Raw genomic sequence first — 12,364 nt, 5'->3', positions numbered from 1 at the left:
AGTGTCGTTCAGTCTCGTTGACTAGATTATAAATAAAAGAGTTTCATTGTCCATCAGGGGTTCTTCGCTCCACTAATCAAACAACCATTTCGGATTCGATTTTATCTCCTTCTTTATTCTCTTCGGGGACGTCTATTGTAGCCTATTATAGGTAGCTTTATAGATAGGCGCGTATTACGTAACTCGTGGTACCTCACGTACACGTGTATCCCGCAATATCGGACAACCGATCATACTGATCGACACGCTATTCTTCAAGTACCATAAAGTTAGTGATTGTAACGGGCGTAATCTTGACGGGTTGCATTTCCGATGTTTCGCGCGAAAGAAAATTCACTACTGCAATTTTAATTTAATTCGCTTCGTCACGGATATAAGCATAGAGATCGTTTTGGCGTATAATCAATGAGATCGAAATCTGAACTTGCCCCGAGATTACACGTCCCGATTTTGATTGTTAACAATTATTCTATAGATTGTACTTCGTTGATTGACAACGGATTCGCATTTCGTGATCGACCGATCGTTTTTGATCCTTCGTCTTCTCTTCCGGTCTCCGTCTTCTCTATCTCTTCCGGATTGCGCACGCCTATAGCTCGTCTGGATCCGATTCATTAGCTGCACTCGGACTTGGCGAACGCATGCGTCTCACAATCAGACAGCATCGTTGTAGGACGTCGTCGCATTATTATCATTTTCTTTTGATTTATTTTACGGTCGACGAAAACGAGACGACACGGCGCGAGCGAAGTGGAGACGGTCGTGGCGTGTGTCAGACGTGGTCCACGCGCCAGTATTGCTTTACGTGTATTGCTTCCCGAGGAGAAACGGACTTGGCGGTGCGCGGGGGGGGGAGGGGATAATCGTCAACCGAGATTCGTCAGTGAAGTTTCGCAGGCTCGATCTCGGGACCGTCCGATTTCGCCGTCGACGGAGCCAGCGGCTGCCCTCGCCTCGACCACAATCGGTGCATCCTCTCCGGCGACGACGCGCGATCACAGAATCCCGCTTGAACCGCGAGGAACCCTCTCCCGGTCGCCGAGGGCTGACACACGATCGACGGTTATGCAATCGTGACGGACCGGCACCACGCGTCCCGCAGGCGAGTCACTGTCACGAAACGACGGCGACGCGAGAGTTCTCGTTTCAGGCAGCATCGCACGGGAGCAACGCACGAGGTAGAGGCGTCTCGGGCGGCAGCACGGCATAGTTCATCCCCCGGACGATCGAAACTACCCCTAGAAACGCACGGAGATGCTCGCGGTTTGCGCCTGCGTGCGAACCCGCCGCGGCAATTTCTCACTCTACTTGTTATAAACGCTTATTTTTACGAGCTCTTAATAGACGTTGCTTCACCTCGTCGACTTCGAGTACAGTATGTTTCGAGATAGCGGGTCGTAACTTCGCAGGTTTGTAGTACTCGCTAAGCTGAATAAAAAAATGCCTTGAGATAGATCCACAAATCAATTTTTTTTTCAATAAATAGCGATTTTGTGCTTCGATAATGTAAATTATCCATCCATGATTATTGTTATGTATTTGTATGTTTGCTGCAGTATGCAAGCAACAGATTATTCATAATATATCGTAAAGCCCACTTTAGACGATCTTTAATTTGCACCAGATTTTAAGATAGAATTTTATTTTTCTATTTTGTTTTCTCAAACATTTATTGCATTACATGACACATAAAATTATAAATAAAATTATATCCTAAACTCTGAGAGATACAAATTATAAATCGTTTAAAGTGGTTTAACACAGCTTACGTAAATATTATATATATTGTTGTATAAATATTAATATTTAAATATTGCTTGTCGAGAGAGTGTCAGCGGTTCAAAATACACTAGGAATTAAAAAAATATTTGATGGCACAAAGATATTAAACATGCATTTTTAAATGGAAAATACAAAAAATATTTTTTTAAAGCTCCCTTTAATTTAAATAATGCACATTTTGCGTTATACTTTAGGATAGAATTCTATTTATAATTTTATATGGCTTGCATTTTATATAAATGTGTTTTTAATTCTTTAAATGTTTTTTATGTTACATATAGCACATAAAAAAATTTTAAATACAATTCCACTTTGGGTTTCGACACAAATTATATATTATTTAACATTGGAATAATAAAATAATAAAATAATGATCCAATTGTTAAAAATTTTTTGTTTTTACAAACGATAAACGATGAATAAATAGTTTACGTTATTGAAACAAAAAGTTGTTTATTTCAAATGGATTTATTTGTGTATTTATAGTAATTAAACGCTTTTTATCCAGTTCAGTAAGTACCACAAGCTTGTAAAGTTTTGAAACGCCCCGTGTATATACATGGTACATCTCCACATTTTACGTCAATATTTTATTATTAACACTGGAAAAACACGAAGAGAGCGGCTTGCACAGCTGCGCACATCTCGATTTATTTTGTACGTCAGAGATATTTATCTTGATATATATTTTATATTAAATTTTTAAATAGTATAAAGAAAGAGAATGCGATGAAGAATGCAGCGCGAAGAGAAAGTCCGTCCTTTGTCCACAATTTTCGAAGCGTTTCGTCGGATAAGTAAGAGCGGCAAGCTCCTTCTTCATCTCTACAATCCTGTTTGCGCCAGGTAGCACGTGCATCATTCGCGCAGTTCACTCGTAAATCACATTTAATACAAAAATTGTTACTTTCTACATGTCGGAAGAGTCGCGTTCTCTCCGAAAGCAACGATTGAATCGAATAAGGAGAAACTCGGCGCGGTCCGTGCTAATTTAATTTAAGTTTCCGTGAAGCAAGACAATCTTTATTAGCGGCTACTATAACGTGAGTATGTGCTTCAACGCGTGTTCTATAATTTTTATTTTCTGCATTGCTGTCTTGTAACAGCACACTCGCGAATTTCTATTGTAGTTTCAACGCGAGACTTTTTTTGTCAGCAACTATCAGTACTGAAAATCTATAGTTTACGTGACGTAAAATATAGATTTGCAGTATACCGACAGTGAATATCGAAATGCAGCCTATGCTGCGAGAAAGCCGTAGTTTGCTAAACTTTCGACAGAGTCGAACGCGAAAAAAATTCGGGTTCTCCTGCTGGAATTTATATGAACGTTTATATCAAGATTTTATTAAATAAATATAGTACAGTTTTACATAGAGAAAAACTATTTGATAATACTGTGATCTCATCGATTAATACTTGATCATAGTAATGTACACATACGTTAATTATACACTAATGTAAAAGTAGATCGAGCCCGGATATCGCCCAGACACGCTCGTATCCGCTTAAACGTTCGCTTTTCCGCCCTATAATATATTTTACGCTTCTTCCCTCGACAACACTTTTCACTTTCCAACGAAAGAAACTAGAAATATCTCGCGTCGTCTCGTAAAACGATATCCGCGTCGATGAAAGATACATATTTATATTGTAACGGTCAGAATGAGCGGCCATGCACGGTGCAAATATCTTCTCTTGTACATCTTTTAGGTGACGAAATATTATCTTACTAAAGACACCGAGAGATGTTACGAAATATATAAAACGAGGTACGTTAGGTACACGTCTGTCTCCACGCTCACGTGGTTACGTATAATGAAAAAATATATATATGTATACATATATATATATATAATATCTTACTTTCTCTATTTTTTTATATATTAGATCCAAGTATCGTTTGATAATTGTACCGTATATTAATTGACGTATCACATCAATTGCATCGGCGCTTTTTTCATCAAGAAGCGAAGGGCTGATACTTTTCAACGCGGCGACGAACTTTTTTTATTTATTCTCGCGGCAGATTCATTCTGTTATCGCTACTTATTGACTGACAAATTGTAACCTCCGATAAATGCGCTCTAAAGAAAAGACAAAGGCTGTTTGTCCTTGCTGCAGAGTTTAAGTGATAATAAATAGGGAAATTAAATTGTATTATGTGTCAAAATGCATTTTTCTACGCTGAAGGGAATGAGATCGTAAATTTTAGCATTAATAAGTGACAGAAGAGAGAAAAAGAAAGAAGAGAGGGGGAAGAGAAGAAAATTCACTTAAAGATTGCAAGATTCGTGAAATAAAATTAAAATGGGATCTAAATAGCAATATTCTCGCGCAATCTAATTCTGCATGGATAGGGGACGTAAGAAACATAATTAATAAAGAAAAGTTAGCGTACACTCGTGGTAACGCTGTAAATTGTCGATTCTCGCGTGCAAAGACAAAGCGTGCCACTAAACTTACACCAAATTTAACATTACGACTTGGCGTTACTGTTCTATTTAAAAAATGTAATATCACCTTATACAATTATATCTTATATTTACACATTGCACCTTGTTAGGACGCGTCAATGTCGTCGTTTAACCCTCCGTTATACGCAATTTTTAAAATATAAGATGTTCGAGAACGTAATGGTACGATTTTACTGGACGACTCCAAAGGCAAAATAAGCTCTCCCGCATCTGCTCGTTAATATACGTTCCATTATTGATCGTACGACAATTGGTACAAGCCGCCCCGCAGTACAGCTCAAATAACGTTAGCGTATATCTTCCCCGTTAAGCATTACGACTTATATAATTAATGTGCATGCAAATGAATCGCGACGAGTGCTCACGTTGCCGTTATCCCTTGCTTGTCACTATATGCACAATAAAACGTGGAGAGAAAAATTATGCAGCGAGCTACGCATTAAAATTTACATTTTAACGAAAGAAAGTGCTCTCTCATCGTTCGTTAATCTGGATAATAATGAAAAAAAAAAGAGGACATATTTGTGTCTTATCGCCGATCGATCTCTAAAGTAACGGTAAAAATAATTTCTATCATCATTCCTATTAGAATTTTTATCGCATAAACTCAATTCCGAGTGATGTAGCTTCTTATGATTTTCCAATCTCATATCCACTCTCAATATTTTGCTACGCGCCCGTAAGGACGCCGGATTCTTTCCGCGAGAATCTTCACGATACCAACGCTCCATTTGGTCCCTTGTAAACACGTTAAAAAATATAATCTTGCACAGCCGTGTGCAACGCGAGAGACTGCATTCGCATCTGGAATGCATGGAGCCGAGCGTTCACTTCAGTTGCACCAACACCATGAAGTAAGTCACCACGGCTCCCAGTACCTATGGGAATTTTCAGAAAATCGTTAATTACATTATTCTTTCCGTAACTAATATCGTAATAGTTGTTGAACGAAGTTCTGTTAATTTCGTTACGTGTAATAATCAAGCGCGAGGAGAAGTTCAAACTCGGGGCAGACACCTCGAGAGATAGATTTAGTCTTACCGAAGCAAAGAGATCCAAGGACACGGTGAAGAATTTCGCCCCCGATATTGACATAGCTTTCTGACACTGTTGACACACGATCTGCACAAACGTCTTAGCTTCCTCCGATCCATCGTACCAGTGGCAAGAATACGCCGCCTCCATCACCGAGGTGCTCTGAAAGAAAGATTGTATTTAAAAAATACGGTTTTCTGCCTTTTAAATCATCACGTTCTTCCTTATCTCTTATCGTCATTTTGAGCCAAAGTTTCCGAGACTTGTCGAGTCTCCTGCGAACTTCGCGCATACGCACCTCTTCGATCAGACGATTTCCAAATATGCAGAACAAAAAGACTTGGCCGAACGTGTAGAGCACGTAGCCGATCGTGGAGAACGCGTACACATTTATGCCGTTCACCTGTAGCATTTAAAACTCGAACCTATTAGTATGAATACTTAATTTTCAAGTAATGTTCGAGTTTGCATTAACCCATCGACTTCGCATTACTTGCTCTACTAATTTATACGATCGATAAGTCATTTGCTCGGAACCTTGAAAAGAAGCCCGGCCATCTGTCACACGCATACTCACCTTCGTCGCTTGGTACGCGAGCAGCGTTAAAGTGATGGTGGTTGTCAACATGTGGAGCAAAAGAGCGAAACCGTACGCATCTCCGACCGCGGTGACCAATCTACATGGAACAAGAGAGATTATTATTAATACCCATAATACCGCTGATCGGCGAGGATCGACCCGAACTGTCTACGGCTGACTTATGCCGCACGTTAAAAGCGGTTTCATGAAAGATATATTCGTAATGCCCGTTTTTTCATGCATATAGATACGCCCACATTCCACCCTTGATTTTCATACTAAGCGATTATAGAACTAAGTTGAACGACGACGGACGAAAGTTCGCTTCCGTTTCACCACGTATACTTTATTTCGTCGACCGTTCGTCGAGTTAACACTGGTTGTCAGTAAGTGAGTGATCGATACGTCAAAACACCTTGAAGAAATGCGATAGTCCGCGTAATATCGCGCTAAGTTGTCACCGTTGCATCAGAAAAGTCAAATCTGCAAAACGTTTCGCGAGAACGTTGAACGTATTATAAGTTCGAAGTAGGATACTGTGTAGATTTGAAAATTTTGTAACTCCGGATCGCGAATATCCAGCAATCCAGCGCGATGTACATACAGTCCGCTGTATGGAAGCATTTCATCCCCTTAGACTACTTACTCGTAGGACATGACCTCCGTTGCGGTCAATATCTTCCAATATCGCGTAGGTGATAATACGAGCCTCTACTGCTTGAAAGTAACAAACTGTCATAACGATTTTCGGATCTATTCGCCAGACCTCTTAGGCTTTTACTAAGGTCGAGAATTAATGAGGAGATTTGAAATTAAAATAAAAGAGAGAAGAAAGTTTACTCATTTCTGGACAAAAGACTAATGTAAGATTTGATATGTATAGTATTGAAATCACGTTGGCCAAGATTATATATTTTAATTTCTTATTAAAAAAGTGTGCGCTAAAAAACAACAATGAAATTCTTCTACTGGTAAAATTGACTGTCATATTATTCAGCAGGGCCTAAAAATCTGTCGTCACTCGTGCGTTAGCAGGTGAACCACGTGTGCCCACGTTTATAACGTGCACGTGAACCGTCGCGTCGGCGGCGAACACCCGTCCCCCCATGAATCGCGCAGTCCGTAGAACACACGACCCCCGTTGCGGTCAATATCGCGCTTTCTTAGAATAAATATTTCACCACCGTGGGAACACGCGCATCCCGCTGCCAGTCGACGAGTGGCTTCGGCACCCCCCACGAACCCGCAGGAACACGGCATCCGTTCGCGCCGTTATCGCGAAAAAAAATTTTTTCTTTTTCTCGAAGAGCGATCGATCTCGCCGCCGCTGATCGTATTCCGCATACTCGAAACTTTACGAAGTACGACGTACGCCACACTTTGAAAAAGATTAACGTTTTTAAGCAGAATCATGTTATTCACGTTAGTTATGAGACTGTAGATAAGCAGGGAATAATAAGATTGGAAATAGAACTGTTTTATTTTTGTCTATTAATTTTCCGAAAGACCGTAGCATCAAGATTCGAAATAAAGTAATATCGGCTTTTTATTAATTCAGAAGATTGTGTTTTACTTTTAAACTTGTGTGATTCCTCCGATGATTAGTTTTAATGTATTGCCATTCAATTGACTAAAGCTTAACAAAGAGTTCGTCATTATATAAAAATAAACTTGTTCTAAAAATATATTTATTATCTTATATTTATAATTGGCTTCCTATTAATAATTTATGCAATTTTTAAATATTGTGGAGTATATTTCACACAAATATCAATGTGACAGAAGTATTAGGAACTTAAACGGCGGTATATAGATTGCAATAATTACTCCGTTTTATATGTCGGAGTATAATATCTGAATATTTTTGTAGAGTTTCATTCCCCTATTTTTCTTCTATTTCCTCTGTGATCAAAATCGTAAAGCTCTCGTTTCATCCGTGTTACTTGGATTAATGTTAACCCGATGTAAAATTATTTTTTCCCCAGTATCATGTATTAAATAATTAATATGAAGAATATGCTCTCGAAGGAACGGTATTTGAAACGTGTTTATGCATATTCTAAAATATTCACGACCGCGATGTTTGGCCGGAACTTTGTCGTGCGCGCCTCTTAATAATTAAGAGTGTAGTTAGCGCGTCTTTCTATGGGGTCAATATAATGCCGACTATATACTAAATACTTTACGCGCCATAGGTGTGTTATATAGAATTCTTCTGGGTCACTAGTTCACACACAAGATGCAGATGACTTTCAAAGAAATGATCCGTCGCTCACTCGTGGTGTAGGAGTTGCATGAATTAACTATACGTCTTCAGTGGGGTAAGTAGAGCACGGCGGGGGGGGGGGGGGGGGATTTTGCATCTCTCGTCGCGTTATTCGATACTGAATCTTTTATCTCACGGTCTTGACGCTTATCTTGCGACCACTCTTTACAGACAGGCTAGTCCAACTGGCATCGCGATAAAGCCTTATTGTCAGACTCGCGCGAACCTAATAAAATTGACTCACCTGACAATATGCTTGTGTCTCTCCACCCAGTACTTGATGGCGCTCCTGACGAGCATCTCTTGCTTTTTCGTTAATCCGTTCGGTCCCACGCCACCGTTGAAGGTCATCCCAGCGGTTGGCCGGAAGGTCGCCGTGAAGTCCTGCCGATTGCTGTATATGTTACGAAGATCGAGATCCAGCATATTGTCGCCCTGGGCGGCCTGTGCTGGTGGTGGCGGCTGATTGTTTTCCGATTCTCGAAGATGATCCCCGCTACCAGCCTATACGTGCATATAAAAGAGAAATCTCAAGGTGTTGATACATAAAGTCCGAAGAAAGTCTTGATCATGCAGATATATGAACTTTTGGCTTATTCTTTAATAAATACTTGAAATGACAAAAATTGCTTGTCATAACGTAAAATAAAAATGTTTTTTTTTTTATATTAGTCGAAATTAATGTAAATCTCAAAAAATCTAATTTTAGAAAAAAATATAGAGTGGGAATAAAATTTATATGACTAATGACTGTGAACGTTGAAATTTGACAGACCTTGAAGAGCTCACTGCTGTTCGGAACCACCGTGTCCAAAGTTGCGCTCAACTCCATCAGGGGTTTCATGATTTGTTTCAGGTGCTGTAATTGTTCGCAGGCGAACAATAGCCACGAGCAGAAGAGGACGTCCAGCGAATTGGCGTTAATGAGCATGAAGAGCACCCAATACATTTGGTATACGAGTATCAATATATGCGTTATTCCCTTGCCGGCGTTGAACGGATAGAACGAACGGACCAGCAATTTCGGCAACTAAATCACGAGAAAGAGAAATTTCTCATATACACAGAAAGTAGGACTCGAGTGCATAATTGCGCGGTAAGTGCAATGTATATATTGTAAATAAAAAAAGCAACTTAAAAAACAGAAATACGTGAAAATATTCTAGTTATACACCTGTCTTAATTATATTATAATTCAAGGATAAAAAGTGATATTTATAATAACTTTAATAACGATAACTAGTAATTTTATCTTAAAGCGTTAATTTTTTATTTCAATATTTTTTTAGTTTACTTACCGAGCAAAATGAAACATGTTTTATATATTACCCCACCAAGTCTGATTTATTACCTCCATAATTGTCGTCTCGTTCGTAACCGGGTCGACGAGTTTTCTTTCCGGTTGCTCGAAGAAAGTGAGAATGGTCCAAGCTACCATGGTGAGCACGGTGGTGGCGCCGACCAAGAAGAGCAGCAGCCTCATCTTCTTCAGGGCGATCGCGTGGTATCTCGCATTGCTCTCGGCGAAGAGCGGATGGGAATTCGGATTGTTCCATATCGCCCACGTTCTGTAGAAGTACTTGCTCCTGATGGCGAAATAAACGATCTTGACGATGCTGTGCGTGAAGAAGAGGAGGGTGATCGTGTTGGCCGTGAGATCGTCGACGTCGGCGCTCTCGATGATCAGATTCACCGCGCACAGGCCGAATTGCAACAGCAGCAGAAATAGATTTACCTAGAAAAGATAGCTCTTGCGGTGTGCCCGTGCGATTCGGAGGATCGTCGGATTCTCGTACACAGATACTTGGACGTAAACCAAGAATAATAGTGGTTTTACGGCGATTGTTCAAGTCGTGGACTCTCGGATATCTTGTCAAAATGTTATTACAAAAATTTGTATATATTTTACTATAATACTAAAAAATGTCGATAACTTCGGCTTCGATTTGATCAGACGGGAACTAGATTTTGTCGATATTCGTGATTACTTACGCAGCAGTAAATTTTATGCAGGTATTTGGACGAACTGTCGTCGTAATAGTTGAACACGAAGTGTCCGAAGATCTTCATGACCCTTATGTTGGGCATAAGATCGGCCACCAGGCCCTGTTGTTGCTTCATCTTCATCATCTACGAGCAAACGGTACGAACTGACCATCGCTTTATCGCAACCATCAAACGCGCGAAATTGTCGTTAAAATTCATTAGCAGATTGACAACTCGCGGTTGGCTGCGATTCGCGCACCATAACACGATCCGCATATCATTTATCACGAGGCCGTTTACCATATACATATGTGCATGTTGTGTAAACGAAACTTCTAGAAGCACGTAACTCTTTCTCTGCGTGTGCCATCGATTACTCATTTTACGCAATATATCGTAAATCATCAAAGACGCAAAAGTTTAATGAATCTTACGAATATTTGTATTTTATTTTTTACTTGCCAGTTGTCAAACGAGTTTTTTATTTCTTCAGAACATGCACCATAATATTGTTTTCGTGTTTATAAACAAAATGTTACTTTTTTAAGTTTCGCATTGTTTCGTTGGGATTTAGCACCTGTTTCGAAATATAAGGGCGAAGTGTCCTACCTTGATCGCTTTGACTATCCAAGATTACAGATGTCCAAGAGCGAAGAACTTCCGCTTCGGATCCGCGGCCAATTTACGACGCGGCCTTCAGCGCCTCGCGATTACGTTGCAGCAATCGTGCCAGATATATCAGAAGAACGAAGAAGAGCAAACTAACTAGCCGGCCTGCCATCAGTCGTCGTTTTGTGGCTCGTTTCGATGACTCTTCGTGAACTGTCTCGTTTCTCCGGCCGAGGCCCAAGTACCCTCTGCTTCTGCCTTCTTGTCCCAACACTTCCAACCCCCGGTTATGACCTGACCGCCACCACTACCCCGCGCCACCGGGAAAACCCCTTCCAGCGGGGTAGGTACCAAACGTGGACCAATCGGGGCCCGGTAACCAGGCGCAGACCGCTTCGTCGCGCTGCGCTGTTCCTCCGACGCCATGTCGCTTCTTACGCCGTCCCCGGAGTTGCACGGGGGTCTATAATCCTCTTAATAATTCAGACCGCCGCCGCCATGCTCCGTGCAGTTTTCAACGTAAAGAAAGTTTCAACGAAGAAAACAGTCTAAAGTTCCAAGATGCCTAGAGCAGGGGTTAGCAACTGGTGAAACGAGGTTTCCGCTATAGGATCGCCGTATCGGCGCGCGACGCCGATTTCCCGGATATTATTCCAGAATACTTTGCGACTCTTATTATAATTCTTTTGCCAGTATTAGTAATTATTAACTGGAAAATAATGACTCTCGTGCCGCCATTCCACTGCATCAATATTTAAATAAAAAGTTTAGCTCGTGCATTAACATTTACGAATTATCAGCATGTGTCTTTTGTGTATTATAGAAGTTTTTCCCAAATATTTCTTCCAATTAATTGTTATATATATTTAACAAATTTCATATATCTTAAAGATAAAATTTGATAAAGATGAATTTTTTTGATTTGATAGATTTTGGATGGGGGTCAATTCTCCCTGGCAGAAAATTTTGCTAAAGATCGTCACTCTCTTTCAATACACGGAATCTACGATGAAAAATGTACTTAATTTCCTGCGATTGAGCTCGCGTATACCATCGTCACGTACAACGGGAAACAACGTAGAACGGAGTCGATGAAAATAAATGATTCGTATACATAAAGTACGATCGCATACGAAATGAAATGACGTAAAACAAATAGCATAAATCGGATCGCGAGCCGTAGTTTCACCGTCGAGAATGACCTATGTAAGTCTCAACGGTTAAATATGTCACGTATCGACTTAAAACGGGGGCCGCGCCGCAACTTACAGGCATATGGATCGTATACATAGTAACTATATCCTTCATTATTTAGGGCGATAATTCTTACCGCGATACGACGACCGGTCGGCTAATGATACTACTACAGCACTACGTGCTGACATCACGGAAATTGTATCAAAATTATGTCAACTATCCCACTATCGAGGAAACCTTTTATTTGCCAGTCATATAATAAATATAATTTGTTATAATTTAATAGACTTTAATCTGTTATTTAAAATGCGAATACTATTTCCTGTTCAAACTTGTCAAAATAAATAAAAATATTTGACGAAATAATCAGTGTTTGCAAATTATGGTATTTTGAGCGTAGCTGATGTGTAACAAAATATAAATTCTAATAAA

The 12,364-nt window shown here is 40.1% G+C and overlaps 1 protein-coding gene across 1 annotated transcript; it reads right to left on the bottom strand.

Annotated features, from left to right (window-relative positions):
* Window positions 1-3,101: 3,101 nt before the first annotated feature.
* Orco (odorant receptor co-receptor) lies at window positions 3,102-10,982 on the bottom strand. The gene is made up of 9 exons (XM_077399830.1): window positions 10,736-10,982; window positions 10,133-10,270; window positions 9,492-9,875; window positions 8,916-9,170; window positions 8,385-8,644; window positions 5,872-5,971; window positions 5,593-5,697; window positions 5,301-5,456; window positions 3,102-5,137 (listed from the first exon to the last, which is right to left on the bottom strand). The coding sequence occupies exons 2-9, from the start codon at window positions 10,268-10,270 to the stop codon at window positions 5,087-5,089; spliced, it is 1,449 nt and encodes a 482-aa protein (XP_077255956.1). The 5' UTR covers window positions 10,736-10,982; the 3' UTR covers window positions 3,102-5,086.
* Between the last annotated feature and the right edge of the window lie 1,382 nt (window positions 10,983-12,364).

Source organism: Temnothorax americanus, unplaced genomic scaffold (assembly GCF_048541705.1).
Source record: "Temnothorax americanus isolate GAGA-0224 unplaced genomic scaffold, ASM4854170v1 Scaffold13, whole genome shotgun sequence".
NCBI classification, from domain to species: Eukaryota; Metazoa; Arthropoda; class Insecta; order Hymenoptera; family Formicidae; genus Temnothorax; species Temnothorax americanus.
This window is presented reverse-complemented; position numbering and strand designations above follow the sequence as displayed.

Bases quoted from the DNA above. Each gene is read 5' to 3' on its own strand.
- Orco (XM_077399830.1), bottom strand. From the start codon at position 10,270: ATGATGAAGATGAAGCAACAACAGGGCCTGGTGGCCGATCTTATGCCC. The intron at 8,645-8,915 runs GTCTGTCAAATT...ATGCACGTATAG, and splicing joins ACAGCAGTGAGCTCTTCAAG to GCTGGTAGCGGGGATCATCT. The intron at 5,138-5,300 runs GTAAGACTAAAT...AAATTCCCATAG, and splicing joins CCTTGGATCTCTTTGCTTCG to GTACTGGGAGCCGTGGTGAC.